This window comes from Indicator indicator, chromosome 22 (genome assembly GCF_027791375.1).
Source record: "Indicator indicator isolate 239-I01 chromosome 22, UM_Iind_1.1, whole genome shotgun sequence".
NCBI lineage: Eukaryota > Metazoa > Chordata > Aves > Piciformes > Indicatoridae > Indicator > Indicator indicator.
In genome coordinates, this window is record NC_072031.1 from 18347847 (window position 1) to 18368759 (window position 20913).

Genomic DNA, 20913 nt, shown 5'->3' on the forward strand with positions numbered 1-20913 from the left:
GCTTTGAGCTGGGAGAGGGGAGAGGGAGAGTGGAGAGGAGGAAGAAATTGTTTGGAGTGAGGCTGGGGAGAGACTGGCACAGGTTGCCCAGGGAGGCTGTGGCTGTGCCCTCCCTGGAGGTGTTCAAGGCCAGGCTGGATGAGGCCTTGAGCAAGCTGTGCTGGTGGGAGGTGTCCCATGGCAGGGGGTTGGCACTAGATGATTTTGGAGGTCCTTTCCAACCCCTGCCCATCCATGGTTCTGTGACAGCTGGTTCTGACTCCTGCCCTGCACAGCTGCTGGCAGCTCCTCATAGCCTCCAGTCGAGTTGTGCAGCAAGAGCAGGAGAGGACCAAGGCTGCAGCAGATGGCTTCTGTCTAGCCCTGTCCCTCTGCCAGCCCTGGGTATGGCCAGCACTGGTCTCCTGCATTCCTGCTAAGAACTGAGACCTCTTGATGCTGTTCCCAAGGTGGTGCTGAGCTGCAGTGCAGAACAAGAAGCTTTTGCTTTCTGCCCTTCAGCCCCAGCTCTGCAGGTGGACCCTGGGGGCTGCTTTGCAGCGATGCTGCTGAGGACGTTTCTCACCCTGCTTCAAACAAAGAATTGATGCAGCTGAGGGGAACATTGACACCAGAAGTCAGAGACCTGGGATGAATCCACCTGTGGTTTAAAGCATCTCCTTTGGTGGAGGGATTGTGTACTTTGGCTCTGTGAGGAGGAGGTAATTGAATGCCTGAGTCAAGCTGCTGAGCTGCTGTGGTGTTTGGCAGGGAGCTGTTCCTGTGGCTCCCAGCTCAGAGCTGAGAAGCTGAACTGCTGCTGTTGATGTGCTGCTGTGCACACTTTTTAAGGTCAGATGACTTCATCAGTTGTTTGTTGAGTGGCTTGGACACACTTTTTTTTTTCTCAGCAGCTGCTGTGGATGTGCTCTTACCAGAGGCTTTTCTGAATGATTTAATGTCACTGACAGAGGATGGAGGAATCACTGCTACTGTGGGGGCAGAGCTGAAGCTGCACTGCAAGGCTGGGCACTGGGGCTGTCTTCTACCTACAGAGAGAACCACAGCACTGGTTGGGTTGGGAAAGCCCTCCCAGAGCATCCAGTCCAACATCAACCCAACCCCACCATGGACACCAAACCCTGTCCCCAAGGGCCATGGCCACAGGGTTCTGGAACACCTCCAGGGATGGAGACTCCACCACCTCCCTGGGCAGCCTCTTCCAGTCCCTGACCACTCTTGCAGCAAAGTCATTTTTCCTCCTCTCCAACCTAACCCTCCCCTGGCACACTTTCAGGCCATTGCCTCTCCTTCTATCCCCTGAGCCTAGGGAGCAGAGCCCAAGCCCCAGCTGGCTCCAGCCTCCTCTCAGGGAGCTGCAGAGAGCAATGAGGTCTCCCTCAGCCTCCTCTTCTCCAGGCTCAACACCCCCAGCTCCCTCAGCTGCTCCTCCCCAGCCCTCTTCTCCAGACCCTTCCCCAGCTCTCTTGCCCTTCATTGGACACCCTCCAGCCCCTCAGTGTCTTGCTGCTGCCTGTGCTCTCACTTGCATCCAAAGAGCTTGATACCTGCATAATTTGGTGCAGGTCTTACTTGGGTACTGGCCCCAGCAGCTGCCTCCTGCCTAGGAGTGGGTTTGGTGTTGGACTGACAGATTCAGCTCTTGTTCCCTGCCTGCAAAACCTGTTTGCTTTGAGTATGCATTCAACAGCTGCCAGCTCCTGCCTGGCTGTGGCTTCTCTGCCCATCTGCCTTGATTAACCAGAACTGAAAGGACAGAGCTTTGTGTTTCAGCTTTTACCCACAAATGAACACAGGACCCCAGCAGGGTGGGGTTGGAAGGGAGCTCTGGAGCTCCCCCAGTCCAAGCCCTGCTCCAGCAGGGCACCCACAGCACAATGCCCAGGAGCACAATGCCCAGGGGGGGTTGGAAGCTCTCCACACAAGGACACTCCACAACCACTCTGGCCAGCCTGCTCCAGCCCTCCAGCACCCTCACACCAAACAACTTTCTCCTCCTGCTCAGGTGGAACTTCTCTGTTTAAGTTTGTGCTCATTGCCTCACTGAGGATCACTGAGGACAGTCTGACCTCATCTTCCTGGCTCCCACCCCTTAGATACTGAGTTTATGGTGAGATAGTCATTAAATGTTGTAGAGAGCAAGGAGGTCTCCCCTCAGCCTCCTCTTTCCAGACTGAACAACCATGAGGAAGAGTGTGGCCAGCAGGTCAAGGGAGGTACTTCTTCTCCTGCTCCTCTACTCTGCCACATCTGAAGTCCTGGGTCCAGTTCTGGGCTCCCCAGTTCCAGAGGGACAGAACTGCTGGAGAGAGTCCAGGGGAGGCTGCAGAGCTGCTGAGGGGCCTGGAGCAGCTCTGTGAGCAGCAAAGGCTGAGAGCCCTGGGGCTGAGAGCCTGCAGAAGAGCAGCCCCAGAGGGCAGCTGAGCAATGCTCAGCAAGAGCTAAAGGAGCTGTGGGTAGGGGGCAAGAGGCTGGGGCCAGACTCTGCTCAGTGGTGCCCAGGGCCAGCACAAGGGGCAAGGGGCACAAAGTGTCAGGCAGGAGGTTGGATGTGAGCAGGAGGAGAAAGTTGTTTGGTGTGAGGGTGCTGGAGGGCTGGAGCAGGCTGGCCAGAGAGGTTGTGGAGTGTCCTTGTGTGGAGAGCTTCCAACCCCCCCTGGGCATTGTGCTCCTGGGCAAGCTGCTGTGGGTGCCCTGCTGGAGCAAGGCTTGGACTGGGGGAGCTCCAGAGGTCCCTTCTGATCCCCACTCTGCTGGGATTCCTTCTCTGAAGGACAGTGATGCTGGGTTAAAACTCTCTCAATGTTCCACTTGGAGTGCATTGGGGTTTTCTAAATTTTCTTTTCTTTTGGGAAGAGCTTTCTGAGTCTCACCTGGAGTGCCTCTTGCCCCAGATTTGTGCAGAAGTTCATCTTAAGGACACTGCAGATGCAAAGTGGAGCCACTGCTGCCAGCCTGCTGCAGCCCAACCTTCGAGGAAGGTGGCAGGAAAACCTGCTGATGGCTTGCTGTGATCTGGGACAAGTCCTGGTTGTACCTTTGTGGTATTTCTGTAGGTGCAGTGAGGGAGCTCTTGGCTGGGGCTTGGATCGTTGGAGAGTCTCTGGAGGGAGGGACACCTGGGCTGGAGCAGTAACTAACCTGCAGGATTGGCTCTAGCATCACACTGAGAGCAGGAATCACTTCCTCCAGCACTGAGTGAGAAGCACCTTGGGAAGCTGAAGGAGGAAAAAAAGATTCCTGCTGCTCTTCCTGCTGGGAGGTTTTGCTGGGATCTGCCTTTTTAAGGGAGAAACAACCTTTCTGCTGCTCTGCTCTGGGTTGGAGCAGAGTCTGTGTGAGAGTTCATAGAATCACAGCATGGCAGGGGTTGGAAGGGACCTCTGCAGATCATCCAGTCCAAGCCCCCTGCCAGAGCAGGGGCACCCAGGGCAGGGCACACAGGAACACAGCCAGGTGGGGCTTGAATCTCTCCTGAGAAGGAGACTCCACAACCTCTCTGGGCAGCCTGCTCCAGGCCTCCAGCACCCTCACACCAAACAACTTTTTCCTCATGTTGAGGTGGAACCTCCTGGGTTCCAGCCTGTGCCCATTGCCCCTTGTGCTATCACTGGGCACCACCAAACAGAGCCTGGCCCCTTCTTGCCCCCCACCCCCTCAGCTATTGATAGACATTGATCAGATCCCTCTCAGCCTTCTCTCCAGACTAACCAGCCCCAGGGCTCTCAGTCTCTCTTCACAGGAGTGATGTTCCAGTCCCTTCATCATCCTCATAGCCTCCATTGGACTCGCTCCAGCAGATCCCTGTCCCTCTTGAACTGGAGACCCCAGAACTGGACAAAATGTTCCAGCTGTGGTCTCCCCAGGGCAGTGTAGAGAGGCAGGAGAACCTCCCTTGCCCTGCTGGCCACACTTTTCTCATTGCACCCCAGGATCCCATTGACCCTCGTGGCCACAGGGGCACATTGGTGTCCCATGCAGAACTTTGCTGTCCAGGACTTCAAGGAAGGTCTTTCTCCATGGAGCAGTTGTCTGCTTTTCCCTAACCCAAAGGATCTGCTGTGCTGGCAGCAGTCCATGTTTCTGGAGCCTCCTTCCCTGCTGGAGCTGCTGAAAGCAGTTGTCCAGAGAGATGAATCTGTTTCATGGAGAGCCCAGGAGCAGCGTGGAACACAAACATCCCTTCTGCTTCTGCCTTCTCCCTCTGCCTCTGCTTGCCTGCTGCCTCCTCCTCCTCCATCACATCTTTGCTGTGCTGTTCCTCATGCAGATGTGCTTCTTCCCCAAGAGGAGTCATGGAATGGTAGGGGTTGGAAGGGATCTCTTCAGCCTGTTTTCTGTCTCCAGAACTTGGCTCATTCTGCTGTCCCTTTGCTGGCAAGGAAAAGGTTGTGTGATGCCAATAGGGAACACAGCACAGAATCTGAGAATGCCAGGCTGGAAGGGACCCTAAGGATCATCTGATCCAACCGTGGAGGCATAGAAAGGGACCTCCAAAGGTCATCCCCCCTGCAGTCAGCAGGGACATCCTCAGAGCAGGTTGCTCAGGGCCTTGGTGAGCCTGACCTGGAATATCTCCAGGGTTGGAGCCTCAACCACCTCCCTGGGCAACCTGTTGCAGTGTTTCAGCAGCCTCCTGGTGCAGAACTTGTTCCTCACATCCAATCTCAATCTCTTCTGCTCTCATTTCAAACCACTGCCCCTGGTCCTGTCCCTGCAGTCCCTCTGCAGCCTTCCTGTAGTCTCTTCAGGGACTGGAAGGCTGCTCTGAGGTCTCACTGGAGCCTTCCCCAGGTTGAACAGCCCCAGCTCCCTCTCAGCCTGTCCTGCAGGATTGGGATCTCATGACCAGGATTACAGAATCAAAACAGAATCCTGGCATGGTAGAAGTTGGAAGGGACCTCTGGAGATCATCCAACCCCCCTGCCAGAGCAGGGTCACCCAGGGCAGGTCACACAGGAACACATCCAGGTGGGGCTTGAAAGTCTGCAGAGAAGGAGACTCCAGCAGCTCTCTGGGCAGCCTGCTACAAAGAGCTGGAAGATAATTGCTTTTAGCCTTGCAGGTGTTTTCCTGTCCCCATTCACACCAGGTGTAATTGTGTGGTGAAGCTGCAAGTCAGCTGAGGTTGCTGTGGGGTTCTGCAGCTCATCTGAATGCAAAGTGGTTTGGAAGAGGTCAGAGTTTCCTAGAACACATCCTGTGCATTCCCATGAGAAAGTGGCTTGCTTTCTGAGGGTTTCCTTTTACCAACTGGCAAAAGACACAAAGGTTTGGAATTCCCTGGAGGCTTGCCTGGGAGTGTGAATCCCAGCCCTGCAGAGGGGAGGTGAGTGGCTGACAGCAGAGGGCTTTGCAGAGCTCCCTGTGCCAGCTCAGCTCTGAGCTCCAGAGGAGGGATTCAGCTGGTGGCAGTGTGAGGAGGAGCCCAAAGCAGGGCTGGAATCAACTGAGGTGCTGAGGACACTGCAACAGCCCTGAGGAGAGGCTGAGGGAGCTGGAGCTGGGCAGCCTGGAGAAGAGGAGGCTGAGGAGGGTCTGATCAATGCTTACAAATATCTCAGGGGTGTCAGCAGGCTGGGGCCAGACTCTTCTCAGTGCTCCCCAGGGACAGGACAGGAGACAATGAGCACAAACCTGACCCTAGGAAGTTCCATCTAAACATGAGGAGGAACTTCTGTGCTGTGAGGGTGGCAGAGCCCTGGAGCAGGCTGCCCAGAGAGGTTGTGGAGTCTCCTTCTCTGGAGACCTTCCAACCCCACCTGGATGTGCTCCTGTGTGCCCTGCCCTGGGTGCCCCTGCCCTGGCAGGGGGGTTGGACTGGATGCTCTCCAGAGGTCCCTTCCATCCCCTGCCACTCTGTGCCTCTGCTGGCAGAGGAGTTGGCCTGAATGCTGAAGCAGAGGGAACAGCCCAGACTTGTTTCCCAGGCATCACTCATTTCATTGCTTCATGCTGGATGTTGGTCCAGAAGGAGATGGGTTGATACCAGACAAGCTTCCAACCAGACTGGTTTCTTTGCCCCCATGCCCCCAGGGCCAGGCAGGGTTGTGGAGGCAGCTGCTGGTGCTGACTGGGCTGGTGTGGGGCTGGTGGGCTGGGTTGGGGCTGGGTTGCTGGGGCTGGTTTTGGGGCTGATTTGGCAGTGGTTTTCTGGAGCTGTTTAGGGGCTGGTTTGCTGGGACTGGGTTGGGGCTGGTTTGCTGGAGCTGGGTTGGGGCTGGTTTGCTAGAGCTGGGACTGATGTGGGACTGGTTTGCTGGAGCTGGGACTGGTTTGGCACTGGTTTGGGGCTGGTTTGGTGGAGCTGGGGCTGGTTTGGGGCAGGTTTGCTGGAGCTGGGACTTGTTTGGGGCTGGGTTGGGGCTGGGTTGTTGGAGCTGGGACTGGTTTGGGGCTGGGTTGGGGCTGGGCTGCTGGAGCTGGGGCTGGTTTGGCATTGGTTTGGGGCTGGTTTGCTGGAGCTGGGACAGTTTGGGCTGAGTTGCTGGAGCTGGGACAGGTTTGGGGCTAATTTACTGGAGCTGGTACTGTTTTGGGGCTGGTGTGCTGGAGCTGGGACTGGTTTAGTTCTGGTTTGCTGAAGCTGGGGCTGGTTTGGGGCTGCTTTATGGCTGTGTTGTTGGGGCTGCATGTGCCAATGCAACGTCCAATGGCATGGGGTTTGTAGCAGCACATCCCTGGCAGGGGATCCAAGCACGTTCTGGCAGAGAGTAAATGTCAGTCTGGAAATGAGCTGTACTTGGCTGCAAGCAGAGATGATGCTCAGGTGGGGGAAACCCTGACAGCTACAGAAATTAGAGTCTAAAAACTTCCCTTGGCTTGTGGGTGCTGCCTGAAATGAGAAGGCAGAGGAGCAGCCCGGGCCACAAGCTCTGCCAGGGGCTGTCACGCTGCCAGCAGCCTCTGTGCACTGCTGGCATCTAGTGGCTGCTGTGGCTCTGTGTCCCCCAGGCCCCTGGGACAAGGGGGGAGCCAAGGCTGAGCTGGAGCTGTGGGGTGGGCACAGGAAAGCAGGCTGGGCTGCTCAGCTTCCCCATCAGCTGGAACTGGGGGAGCAGGTACTGGGCCACAGCTCAGGAAGCTGGTGAGGGTTACTGGGACCTGACCTGGCCAGCACTGGTGATGGCCACTGTGGTGAGGTCCTTGGCTTTAAGGACATCTATGGCTGATGGCAGTTTTCTAGCAGCAGTGAGCCATGAGCATCCTGCACAGCTACAGTACCACAGAGCCACAGAACTGGCAGGGCTGGAAGGGACCTCAAGGCTCAGCCAGTTCCAACCCCCTGCCATGGCCAGGGACACCTCACACCACAGCAGGTTGCTCACAGCCACATCCAGCCTGGCTGCAAAAACCTCCAGGGATGAGGCTTCCACCACCTCCCTGGGCAACCTGTGCCAGTCTCTCACCACCCTCATGGGGAAGAACTTCTTCCTAACATCCAATCTCAATCTCCCCACTTCCAGTTTTGCTCCATCTCCCCCAGTCCTATCCCTAACCCACACCCTCAAAAGTTCCTCCCCAGCTTTTTTGCAGCCCCCTGCAGATCCTGGAAGGCCACAAGAAGGTCTCCTCAGAGCCTTCTCCTCTCCAGACTGCACAACCCCAACTCTCTCAGGCTGTTTCCATAGGAGGGGAGCTCCAGCTCCAGTGGGGCTGCACTTGAGAGCTGTGTCCTGATTTGAGTGCTGAACAGCTGAAGCAAAGCAGACCAGAGACACCCAAACCCTGAGGCTCACCAAGGCCAAGGGCTGGGTGCTGCACCCCATGAATGCTCCAGGCTTGAGGCAGAGTGGCTGGAGAGCTGGTTGATGGAGAAGGACCTGGGGGTGTTGATTGATGGCCAGCTGGAGAGGAGCCAGGGAGTGCCCAGGTGGGCAAGAAAGGCAGCAGCAGCCTGGCCTGGAGCAGCAGTGGTGTGGGCAGCAGGAGCAGGGCAGGGATTGTGCCCCTGGAATGGGCACTGGGGAGGACACAGCTTGAGTGCTGGGGTCAGGTCTGGGCTCCTCATTCCAAGAAGGACATTGAGGGCTGGAGCAGGGCCACGGAAGGGCAAAAAAGCTGGGGAAGGGTCTGGAGAAGAGGGCTGGGGAGGAGCAGCTGAGGAAGCTGGGGGTGTTGAGCCTGGAGAAGAGGAGGCTGAGGGGAGACCTCATTGCTCTCTGCAGCTCCCTGAAGGGAGGTTGGAGTGGGGAGGGGACAGCCTCTGCTCCTTGGTGACAAGCAGCAGGACCAGAGGCAATGGCCTCAAGCTGTACCAGGGGAGGTTCAGGCTGGATCTCAGGAAATGTTTCTGCACTGGAAGGGTTCTCAGACCTTGGAATGGTCTGCCCAGGGCAGTGCTGGAGTCCCATCCCTGGGGGTGTTCCAGCAGCTGTGGAGCTGTGCTTAGGGACATGGCTCAGTGGTGACCCTGCAGTGCTGGGGGGAGGGTTGGGCTGGATGAGCTTGGAGGCCTCTCCCAACTGGATGGATTCTGTGTTCTGGGAGTGGATGAGCTTAGAGGGATTCTGTGATCATAACTGCTCCATCCACGTTCCTGGGTACTGGCATGGGGGCTGCTGGTACAGAGGGTGCTGAGCACTCACCCTGGGCTGCTGACATGGAGAGTGCTGAGGACTCTCCCTGGGCTGCTGGCAGGGAGGGTGCTGAGGACTCTCCCTGGGCTGCTGGCATGGAGGGTGCTGAGCACTCTACCTGGGCTGCTGGCAGGGAGGGTGCTGAGGACTCTCCCTGGGCTGCTGGCAGGGAGAGTGCTGAGGACTCTCCCTGGGCTGCTGGCAGGGAGGGTGCTGAGCACTCTCCCTGGGCTGCTGGCAGGGAGGGTGCTGAGGACTCTCCCTGGGCTGCTGGCAGGGAGAGTGCTGAGGACTCTCCCTGGGCTGCTGGCAGGGAGGGTGCTGAGCACTCTCCCTGGGCTGCTGGCAGGGAGGGTGCTGAGGGCTCACCCTGGGCTGCTGGCAGGGAGGGTGCTGAGCACTCACTGCTTGCAGGGAGCTCTTGTGCTCAGGGAGAAATGCAGCAGCTATGTGTGGAGCAGAGTCTGTGGGAATTTGGCATCTGAAAGAGGGCACTGGGGTTAAGTATCCTCTGCCCTTAGAGCCCTCCAGCCTGTGCCAAGGGAGGAGCCTGGATCAGGAGCTGGGGAGGCAGATGCCTAGATGCTACCTCCCAGTTGCAGAGCAGCTTTGCTCCTGCTGCTGCTCTCCATCTCTGGGGATGAGGGAGATTCATCTCTGCCTACAAATAAATACAGCTCATTCCCTTGTCTCTGGGGGAAGATGAAGATGCCAAGTGCCTGTGTCTGTGATGAAGCCCTGGAAATAGTTGGGATTTCAGCTAATTATCTTTATTGCTTTTTATGGCACCCCAGGAAGGCTGAAATCTAATTTGTTTGGCTTGGTGGTTGCTTTTTTTCTTTTCCCCCACTACCAGGCAGCTCCTGCTGATGACTCAGAAAAACACATTTGCTTTATTGACAAACTTGGCTGCTGGGGGCTGGGGGCAGGCTCCTGCTACAGGAGGAGGGAAGTGCAGGGTGGAACACAACTGGGTGGCCTTAGCAGAGTGTGCTGGTTTGAGGCCAGCCAGAACACCTCTTGCCCCGAAAGGGACAAAAGAATGACACACACAAACGGATTGGAGAGTGGTGGAAAGTTTAAATGGAAAAGCAATTGGTGAAGCTACAGAAAACTACACAGCATAGTGGCAGAGAACATCCCAAAGCATACAGAGTCCCTTTACATAGTACCCAGAGGTTTCCCAATCCTTCCCTCCTCCCACCTGATGGTCTACCCAATCCCTCAGGGCTCTTCCTTCCCCCCCCCCCCTCCCACTGCTAGGCAAGTCTCAGGCTGGCCAGGTCTGAGACTGCCCCCCCCCCTCCCCTCCATTCTCCTGCTGGCATTAGGCCTAGTCAGGCCTAAGAGGCCTGAGATACCCCCCGCCCCGGCATTACCCAATAAGAGAGGACATCTCCCATGGGAGCAGAGAGGGAAGAAAGAGGAAGAGAATGACTCTGCAGATGGCTTTATAGGGCACAGGACTTATGGGTAGAAATATTGGGCGGGTACCCAGGACACCAGAGGTGTATCTCATGCAGCAGTGGCAGGGGGCACCCAGCCCAAACTGCCACACAGAGATTCAAAGCTTCATATCCATTGGCAAGAGGGGAGAGTGAAGTTGAGCTGATGGGAGTGGAGTGACAAGTCCAAGTTCTGCAGTTTGAGGCTGGGGAGACTCTGGTACAGGTTGCCCAGAGAGACTGGATGAGGCATGAATCACTAGATGATTTTGGAGGTCCTTTCCAACCCCTGCCCATCCATGGTTCTGTGACAGCTGGTTCTGACTCCTGCCCTGCACAGCTGCTGGCAGCTCCTCATAGCCTCCAGTCGAGTTGTGCAGCAAGAGCAGGAGAGGACCAAGGCTGCAGCAGATGGCTTCTGTCTAACCCTGTCCCTCTGCCAGCCCTGGGTATGGCCAGCACTGGTCTCCTGCATTCCTGCTAAGAACTGAGACCTCTTGATGCTGTTCCCAAGGTGGTGCTGAGCTGCAGTGCAGAACAAGAAGCTTTTGCTTTCTGCCCTTCAGCCCCAGCTCTGCAGGTGGACCTGCATGTCTCCTGCCTGGAGGTGTTGAAGGCCAGGCTGGATGAGGCCTTGAGCAGCCTGGGCTGGTGGGAGGGGTCCCTGCCATGTCTGAGTAGATGATCTGTGAGGTCCATCCAGCCTGGGCCATTCTGTGACTAAAGGCAACTGGAAATCAGTTTGTGCTGCAGTGGGAGTGCAGGGATGGGCCAGGAGCTTTCTTTACAGCTTTACAGATTGCATCAGGTTGGAAGGGAGCCTCCAAGGTCATCCTGTCCAACCCCCTGCAGGCAGCAGGGACACCTCCAGCCAGAGCAGGCTGCCCAGGGACACAGCAAGGCTGAGCTTGAATGTCTCCAGGGATGGAGCCTCCACCACCTCCCTGGGCAGCCTGTCCCAGTGTCTCCTCACCCTCACTGTGCAGAACTCCCTCCTGATGTCCAACCTAACTCTGCCCTGCTCCAGCTTCAAACCACTGTGCCTCATCCTATCCCCACAGCCCCTTCTGAACAGTCCCTCCCCAGCCTGCCTGTGGGTCCCTTTCAGGTACTGAAGTGCCTCTGAAGGGTTTGGGTCTCTGGCTGACCCAAAGGCAGTCATTTAAGGCTGTCACTTGGGAAGCTGCTGCAGCCTATTGCCTCTCCTACAGCTTGGGTCCTGTTGGGTTTTCTCCAACACTGGAGAAGGAAGAAGCAATGCAGGAAATAACTTGATTTTGGGGGAGGAAGGAGAGAGCTCCACAAGAGCAATCTTTGCCTTGAGGCAAAGGTCTGTTGCTGTCAAGTCTCTGTAGCCCTTCTCAAGCATGCAATAGAACAGGGGAGCAAATCCACAAACTGGAGTAACTTCAGCAAGAGGAAGGTGTTTTCCTGTCCAGGGCTCTGGAAGAGGCTTTGCAGATTGTTGTCTACATCCAGGAGCAGCTCTCAGGAGCTCTGGGATGTGCTGAGCATCACTTGAGGATGTGGGCTCCTGGCTGTGTGCATGGGGCTGAACTCCTCAGCCCAGAGCTGGGTTGAAGTACCTGAAGGGGCTCCAGGAGAGCTGGGGAGGGACTTTGGAGAAGAGCTGGGAGTGCCAGGATGAGGGACAATGGCTTTGAGCTGGGAGAGGGGAGAGTGAGAGTGGAGAGGAGGAAGAAATTCTGTGCAGTGAGGCTGGGGAGAGACTGGCACAGGTTGCCCAGGGAGGCTGTGGCTGTGCCCTCCCTGGAGGTGCTGAAGGCCAGGCTGGATGAGGCCCTGAGCAAGTTGTGCTGGTGGGAGGTGTCCCTGCCCATGGCAGGGGGTTGGCCCTGGATGATCTTTGAGATCCCTTCCAACCAAACCCGTTGTGTGACTTTCTGCAAACACAGGATGCTGGCTGTGGGTGGGCAGAGCTGCTTTGGTGTCCATCTCTGAAGTCCTGCTCAGGGCGTGCTAAGCTTCTGCCTCTTTTCCTTTCAGGAATTGACTACAAGACCACTACTATCTTGTTGGATGGCAGGAGGGTCAAGCTGGAGCTCTGGTGAGTGTTTGGGGGAGGCTTTGGCTGTCAGTGCAGGGCTGGTGAGTGCTGGTGGGAGGTTGTGCTGAGCTGTGGAGGGCACAGAGCATCCCCAGGCATGCAGTGAGGCTTGCTGGGGGAGCCTGCAGTGAGTGCCTCTGGCAGACCAGACCTGCCATCCATCTGAGCATCAGGAGGGACTCCTTGCATCTGAGGGTGCTGGAGGCCTGCAGCAGGCTGCCCAGAGAGGTGGTGGAGTCTCCTTCTCTGGAGACATTCCAAACCCACCTGGCTGTGTGTCTGTGTGACCTGCCCTGGGTGAATCTGCCTTGACAGGGGGGTTGGACTGGATGCTCTCCAGAGGTCCCTTCCAAGCCCCAACCACTCTGTGCCTGTGAAACCAGATCCCTTCCTGCTGCTGGGGGAGCACAGACAGCAGGCTGCTCTTCCCTGGAATAGGGTCATGGACTGGGCTGGGTTGGAAAGGACCTTTCCAGCTCATCCAGTCCAAGCCCTGCAGCCAGCAGGGACAGCTGCAGCCAGAGCAGGCTGCTCCCAGCCCCAACCAACCTGCCCTGCACTGCTGCCAGCCATGGGGCAGCTCCCACCTCTCTGGGCAGCCTGGGCCAGGCTCTCCCCACCCTCACTGCCAAACATTTCTCCCTTCTCTCTACTCTCAATCTCCCTCTTTCACTTCCAACCATCCCCCCTTGGCCTGTCCCAACAGGCCCTGAGAAAAACTCTGTCCCCAGCTTCCTTCTGTCCCCTTGAAGCACTGCAAGGCCACCAGAAGGTCTCCCTGGAGCCTTCTCCTCTCCAGGCTGAACAACCCCAACTGTCCCAGCCTGGCCTCCCAGCAGAGGGCTTCCACCCTGCCAGCACTGCTGTGGCCTCCTCTGGCCCTGCTCCAGCAGGTCCCTGTCTGTGCTGTGCTAAGGGCTCCAGAGCTGGCCCCAGTTTCAGTCTTTCTCTGCCATTCCTGACCATGCTCCCATGCAACTCTCAGTCACTGAGGGAAGCAATTCTGGATTTTCCTGAAGTCCTGGGATGAGAAATACAGACAAGAGGATAGGAAAGCAGGAGGGAAAAAGCCAGATGACAGCCCTAGGCCCTACAGGTGGATATTTCTCAATGGCTTGAGTAGAACATTAAAAGAAGAGTCATGAATAGACCTTGTGGTTAGTGTCAGGACCTACTGGAGTGACCTGACACTGACATGGGGATGGGAGGGGTGACACCTGCTTTGTCTGTCAGCATCAGGGGGACATCTGGAGTCCTCCTGATCAAGCTTTGTCTGAAGTTTAACCTGCTGAGGAGCTGACACAGCAATCTTGTAGCTGAGTTGGGAGCAGATGATCTCTGAGGTCTCTTCCATCCTAAGCCATTCTGTGGTTCTGCAGAGCTCTGCAGTCTCACTCTGACTGGAAAATGGACTGTAGAGAGCTAGAGAGAAAATCTCTTGCCCAGGGGAGCCAGATGAGGTCCATCCTCAGCCACCATAAAGCAGTGCTGAAGCTGAGTGGCTTTGGCTTGCACCTTCTCCATGGGAAGCACAATGCCAGGGAGGACCTCTGGAGTCTGTCTGTAAGCAGAAGTGGTGAGCAAGGCTTCCCCAAACCACCCTGCAGAGTACTCTGGGTCCCACACTGGTTGTAAAGATCTTTCAAGATCTGCCTTTATGTGGATGACCCTTTTGGAGCTCCGGCAGGAGGTGTGCAGCAGGGGATTCAATTCTCCACATTTCACAGCTGTCACTTTTCCTCCTTGCAGGGACACATCAGGGCAAGGAAGGTTTTGCACCATTTTCAGATCCTACTCCAGAGGAGCCCAGGTGAGTGCTGCTCTCAGTGCCTTGTTGGGGCTTTGCCTTTCAGCTGGAAAATCCTTCCAGGGAATAGTCAAAAGCTCTGGAAAGGAGCACCAGGAGCACCTCAAGCATCAGAAGGAAGGGATCTCTGTAAATGCCAGGAGGCTCTGGGTGTCACCAGTATGGAATGAGGGGAGGGAAGGGGCTGAGGTGGGTTGAGAACTGGCTGAAGGACAGAGCTCAGAGGGTTGTGATCAGTGGGGCAGAGTCTAGCTGGAGGCCTGGAGCTGTTCCCCAGGGCTCAGCACTGGGTCCAGTCTTCATCAGTGACCTGGGTGAAGGCACAGAGGGGAGCCTCAGCCAGTGTGCTGATGGCACAGCTCTGGAAGAGTGGCTCAGGCTCTGCTGCCATTCAGCATGACCTGGTGAGCCTGAGAGTTGGGCAGAGGGAAACCTCATGAAGTTCAAGCAGGGCAAGTGCAGAGTCCTGCACCTGGGGAGGAACAACCTCCTGCAGCAGAACAGGTCGGGGGGGACCTGCTGGGAAGCAGCTCCATGGACAAGGACTTGGGAGTGCTGGGGGAATTCCCCATGAGCCAGCAATGTGCCCCTGTGGCCAAGAAGGCCAATGGTGATCTGGGGTGCATGGAGAAGAGTGTGGCCAGCAGGGCAAGGGAGGTTCCTCTCTTCCTCTGCTCTGCCCTAGCAAGGCCACATCTGGAGTCCTGGGTCCAGTTCTGGGCTCCCCAGTTCAGGAGAGACAGAGAAGTGCTGGAGAGAGTCCAGGGGAGGCTGCAGAGCTGCTGAGGGGCCTGGAGCAGCTCTGGGAGGAGCAAAGGCTGAGAGCCCTGGGGCTGAGAGCCTGCAGAAGAGCAGCCCCAGAGGGCAGCTGAGCAATGCTCAGCAAGAGCTAAAGGAGCTGTGGGTAGGGGGCAAGAGGCTGGGGCCAGACTCTGCTCAGTGGTGCCCAGGGCCAGCACAAGGGGCAAGGGGCACAAAGTGTCAGGCAGGAGGTTGGATGTGAGCAGGAGGAGAAAGTTGTTTGGTGTGAGGGTGCTGGAGGGCTGGAGCAGGCTGGCCAGAGAGGTTGTGGAGTGTCCTTGTGTGGAGAGCTTCCAACCCCCCCTGGGCATTGTGCTCCTGGGCATTGTGCTGTGGGTGCCCTGCTGGGGCTGGGCTTGGACTGGGGGAGCTCCAGAGCAACCTTCCCACCCTCCCATGCTGGGGCTCTGTGAGTGAGTGACAGACTTTCCCAGACTGCTGCAGACAAGGCCTCCTTGGGGCTATGTTCAGGGTTAGTTTCTGGAGCAGGGCTCAGAAGCTGGGGGTATGGAGGACAAGGCCTGGACCTGCCTGAACTTTCCTGTCTGAGCTTTTGGAATTCTCTCAGGTTTGTTTAATTATGGCAGTGGCTTTCCCAGTGGAGTTTTCCCAGTTTGTGTTGCCTTCATCAGTTCCAAAAATAGGATGTCTGCTACTTGCATGTTTGATGCAAACTTCTAACTGGAGCAGCTCCATTGGATCCTGAAGAATGTTCCAGAAAACATCAGACAGGGATTTGCATTTGGAGCTTCTCCTTTGGGCCCTGCTCCAGAACAGCATCTAGACTCTGAAGAGCAGGAGCAGCTTCTGATCCATGAATTCCTGGGGGTTGAAAGAACTTCCTAACTGTTGTGTTGTCATCCTGGCAGTGACCTGTCAGAGCTCCTCTGGGACAGAGCTTCCCGAAGGAAACCAACTGCTGCATTTTCCTTTGTGGGCAAGCACTGCCTCCAGCTCTGGGGCCCCCCCAGCACAAGAAGGACCTGGAGCTACTGGAGAGAGGCCAGAGGAGGCCATGAAGATGATCAGAGGCTGGAGAAGCTCCCCTGTGGGGACAGGCTGGGAGAGTTGGGGCTGTGCAGCCTGGAGAAGAGAAGGCTCCAGGGAGACCTCAGAGCAGCCTTGCAGTACCTGAAGGGCTCCAGGAGAGCTGGGGAGGGACTTTGGACAAGGGCTGGGAGTGGCAGGATGAGGGACAATGGCTTTGAGCTGGGAGAGGGGAGAGTGAGAGTGGAGAGGAGGAAGAAATTGTTTGGAGTGAGGGTGGGGAGAGACTGGCACAGGTTGCCCAGGGAGGCTGTGGCTGTGCCCTCCCTGGAGGTGTTGAAGGCCAGGCTGGATGAGGCCCTGAGCAGCCTGGGCTGGTGGGAGGTGTGTTGGAAGTAGATGATCTTGGAGGTCCCTTCCCCCCCAAACCAGTCTAGCATTCTGTGGTCTAGGTTGGACCAGGCTGCCAGCTGAGGCTCTCCTTTGCCAGCTGAGGATCTCTTTTTGGCTGCACTGGGGACCTGCCACAGGGCCAGCTGTTCCTGGAGGATGCCCTTGGTTCAGAGGGGACTGATTCTGCTGAGCTTGCTGCTGAATGCTCTGTTGCCCTGCAGTCAGCTCAGGCTGGTTTGTCTTGCCCTCAGCCTGCTCTGACTGCCCCTGGGCCACCTCTCAGCTGGTGCTGCCTTCCCCATCAGGCTGCTCCTCCTCCAATGCCAAGTCCTCCATGGTTCTCACTTCAGGGCCAGTTCAGCTGTGCCCTCCCTGGAGGTGTTCCAGGCCAGGCTGGATGAGGCCTTGAGCAGCCTGTGCTGGTGGGAGGTGTCCCTGCCCATGGCAGGAGGTTGGCACTGGGTGATCTTTAATGTCCCTTCTAACCCAATGCATTCTATGACTCCATGAAACTGTCCCTGACACCTTCACACTGAAAATCAGCTGAAGCTTCTCCCTGGGTAGAGGCTGACTCCGAAATGAGCTTCCCAAAAGGAGAACTTGAAGACTGAGTTTCCAAGGAGGCCTTTGGCAGGTTCCCTTTGAGAGCAGGAGGCCAGGTGGCCTCAGCAAGCTGGCAGCTTGGAGGGTGAGCAGGAGTGGGCTCTGAGCAGGCAGTGGGGTGGAAGTGCCTGCAGGTGCCTCACACTTGGCCTTCCCACACAGCCCTGATTGCTTCTCCAGTGCAGTGAGCAGAGTTGGACCTTCTGAAGGAATCCCTGGAGAGGTTGCAGAGTGTCAAACCAGTCTGCAAACAGGGAGCAGAGCCCCTGGGGAGCTTTGCTGTCCTCCCCAGCACAGCTTCAGGCTTTGCCCAGTCTGGACTGCAGGCTTGGCCCTCCCCAGCCAAACAACTCCTGTGGGGTCCTCGATGCCTTCCCCAGCATTGCCTCCATCCCAGCTGCCTGCTCACACAGCCACAGGCTTTTCATGTCCAGCAGGAACTCCTCCCTCTTCAGAACATCTAAAGGAAGGCAGCTGTGCAGTGCTTGAGGAGCTGGTGCAGGGGAGGATCAGTCTCCTTCCATCTCTGCTTGCCTCAGGAGCTGCTGTCAGGAGCCCAGGTCAGCCTGGCTGGCCCTGCCTGCCCTGACAGCTGATCTGAGCTCCTGAGTGATGCAAGGAGCTCCTTGCCACAAGCCTCCACCCTGAGCCACACTGGTGTGCCTGTGAGCCTTCTCCTCTGTTATTATTGCTTCCCTGGCCTTTGAATTTCCCTTCTCCCATCACAGCTGCTTTCCTCATCCCTTCCCTCCTAAGGTCTGCTGGGCCAGCAGGTCCTCACCACATCGCTTTTGAATCCTAGAATCATGGAGTGGTCTGGGTTGGAAAGAACCTCCAAAGCTCCTCCATTCCAAGCCCCTGCACTCAGCAGGGACATCCTCCACCAGATCAGGTTGCCCAGAGGCCTGTCCAGCCTCACCTTGAATGTCTCCAGCGATGGAGCCTCAACCACCTCCCTGGGCAACCTGCTGCAGTGTTCCAGCAGCCTCCTGCTGCAGAACTTGTTCCTCACATCCAATCTCAATCTCTCTGCTCTAGTTTGAAGCCATTGCCCCTGGGCCTGTCCCTGCAGGCCTTTGGAGCAGTCCCTCTGCAGCCTTCTTGTAGCCCCTGCAGAAACTGGACTCACAGAACAGAACCATTCTGGTTGGCAAAGGCCTTTTAGTCTCATCCAGTCCAACCATTCTCTAACTGCCAAGGCTGGTGCCAAACCATGGCCCTCAGCACCACATCTCTGCCTCTTGGAAACCCCTCCAGGATGAGAGGCAATGGTCTGAAACTGGAGCAGGGCAGAGTTAGGTTGGACATCAGGAGGGAGTTCTGCACAGTGAGGGTGAGGAGACACTGGGACAGGCTGCCCTGGGAGGTGGTGGAGGCTCCATCCCTGGAGCCATTCAAGCTCAGCCTTGCTGTGTCCCTGGGCAGCCTGCTCTGCCTGGAGGTGTCCCTGCTGCCTGCAGGGGGGTTGGACAAGATGTCTTTGGAGGGTCCCTTCCAGCCTGGTGCAAGCTGTCAGCGTGGTTGTGCTCAGGCAGGTGATTGAGTAGCTGCTGCTCAGCTCATTCAGGGCTCCTTAGCATGCAGGGACCTGGTGGCTCTTTGGCAGGTTCTGAGCTGTAGGCTCTGTTCTACCTTCTGCCTTTCCTGCTTGCTGCAAATACCTTGCCTGCCTCAGGTCATGTCAGTGGGGTTGTCCAGCTGCTGGAGGAGTCCACCTTGCCTGCCAAGATGCTTATCAAAAGCTCAGTGATGAATAATTCCTCCACCCCCCCAAGTGTGGTGTGCTGGTGGGAAGTGCTTTGGCAGCAGGACACAGCAGCCCAAGAGCCAAGGTCTGAGGTGCCAGCTGGAAACCATCACCACACGTAGCTCCCAAGGAGCAGGCAGGAGAGACAAAGTGTTCTGCTTGCTGTCAGCCCTGCATCTTTTGTTTGTGCTTTACTTCATCCTGTGGACCAGAGAAATCCAGGCTGGTGGGGTCCTCCAGGCTCCTTCAACAACAGCTTTGTTCTATCAGTGGAGAACACTAAGTGACACTTTCCTGGCCACCTCAGCAGCTGCCCAGGCTGAGCTGAGGTCTTTGTGTGAGGCCTTGCTTCTTCCCAGCAGAGACCTGGTGTGCCTGTGCAAGGAGATCCAACTCTGAGAGCACCTGGGGAGCCTGTTGGAGAAGTCTTCTTTGTCCTGATAGGTCTGCATGCTGCTTCTCTCTCACCTTGAGCAGCTTCTTGCTCATAAGCCTGGTCTGAGCCAGCAGACAGCAGACAGAGTGGTTGGAGCAAGTCCAGAGGAGGCCACAAAGATGCTGCAAGGGCTGGAGCAGCTCTGCTGTGAGCACAGGCTGAGGGAGCTGGGGGTGTGCAGCCTGCAGAGGAGAAGGCTCCAGGGGCACCTCAGAGCTGCCTGCCAGGACCTGAAGGGATCCTGCAGGAAGGCTGCAGAGAGACTTTTGCTGAGGGGGTCTGGAGCCAGGCCAAGGGGGAATGGTTTGGAGCTGAGGCAGAGCAGGGTTAGAGTGGAGCTGAGGAAGAAGTTGTTGAGTGTGAGGGTGGTGAGAGTCTGGCACAGGCTGCCCAGGGAGGCTGTGGCTGCCTCCTCCTTGGGGTGTTCAGGGCCAGGCTGGATGAGACCTTGGGCAGCCTGGGCTGGTGGGAGGTGTCCCTGCCCATGGCTGGGGGTTGGAGCAGATGATCTCTGAGGTCCGTTCCAACCCAGACTATCCCTTCCAAAGCAGACTATCAGTGTGTTGAAAGCCATCTAGGCACTCAGGGAACAATTCCTGCCTCTCCTGGCAGGCAGCTCCTTTGTCAGGTTGTGTGAATTCAAATTCTGAGCACTTTGTTCCAAGAAGACTTTTGTGAAGAACCTGAAGAAGAAGACAGCTCTGCCTTGGGAGGCTCTGCAGAGATGGAGCCAGCCCCCTGCCTGCTTGCTGCCTGTGTGCTCTGCTCCCCAGGGCTGCAGATGGGAATGACAGAGTGTTTGGGATGTGTGCTCTGGAAATCTGGGGTCTGGAGCGTGCCAGAGCTGCTGGGAAGAAGCAGGAGGTGATCTGGCAGCACCATGAGCTTCCCAGAGGTTTCTCAGCTGCTTCCTCCATCTTCTGCTGCGTTACAGCAAAGCTGGGCTTCATGCCCATGGTGGGGAGGCTGAGCATAGGAGCTGTGGCTCAGGAGAGACAGGGACCTGCTAGAGTGTGTCCAGAGGTGGCCACCAAGATGATCAGAGGGCTGGAGAACCTCTGCCATGGGGACAGGCTGGGGGAGTTGGGGCTGTTCAGCCTGGAGAAGGCTCCAGGGAGACCTCAGAGCAGCCTTCCAGTGCCTGAAGGGGCTCCAGGAGAGCTGGGGAGGGACTGTTCAGAAGGACCTGTGGGGATAGGATTAGGGAGAATGGTTTGAACCCAGAGCAGGGCAGTTAGGTTGGCCATGAGGAGGGAGCTCTGCACACTGAGGGTGGAGAGACACTGGAACAGGCTGCCCAGGGAGGTGGTGGAGGCCCCATGGAGACATTCAAGGTCAAACTTGCTGGGGCCCTGCTCTGGTGTGAGGTGTCCCTGCTGCCTGCAGGGGGGTTGGACAACATGCCCTTGGAGGGTCCCTTCCAACCCAGTGCACGCTATGAAAGGCATCAGGCATTCTGGCCTTGGTATCTTCTGACCTTTGGGAAGCTTTGCTTGAGAGGTGAACTCCCATCCTGAATGCCTGGAGCTGTGCTGTGACTGGAGGGTGAGCTGGCAGACAGCAGAAATGGTGCTCCTGCCTTTCCATGCTGCTCCTGAGGACTTGGAGCTTCCTTTTTTTGCTGATATTTTATCCTTAAGAACAAGGATAAAGAATCATAGAACCAGAGCATGGCAGGGGTTGGAAGGCACCTGCAGAGATCAGCCAGTCCAACCCCCCTGCCAGAGCAGGGACACCCAGGGCACGGCACACAGGAGCAGGTCCAGGTGGGGATGGAAAGTCTCCACACAAGAACACTCCACAACCTCTCTGGCCAGCCTGCTCCAGCCCTCCAGCAGCCTCACGCCAAACAACTTTCTCCTCCTGTTCAGGTGGAGCCTCCTGGGTTCCAGGTTGGATTCATTGCCTCTTGTTGTGTCACAGGACACCACTGCAAAGAGCCTGGCCCCTGCTTCTTGCCCCACACCCCTCAGCTATTGGCAGACGTTGCTCAGATCCCCTCTCAGCCTTCTCCTCTCCAACCTAACCAGCCCCAGGGCTCTCAGTC

At 56.9% G+C, this 20913-nt stretch overlaps 1 protein-coding gene across 2 annotated transcripts in view; it reads left to right on the forward strand.

Moving 5' to 3' along the window:
- Window positions 1–20913, forward strand: part of RAB40C (RAB40C, member RAS oncogene family) — a 45910-nt gene that overhangs the window by 14859 nt on the left and 10138 nt on the right. For both annotated transcript variants that reach the window (XM_054390966.1, XM_054390968.1), the window contains exons 2-3: window positions 12032–12092; window positions 13842–13902. In XM_054390966.1, the coding sequence (XP_054246941.1) occupies window positions 12032–12092; window positions 13842–13902 (122 nt within the window). The remainder of the gene's footprint in view (window positions 1–12031; window positions 12093–13841; window positions 13903–20913) is intronic.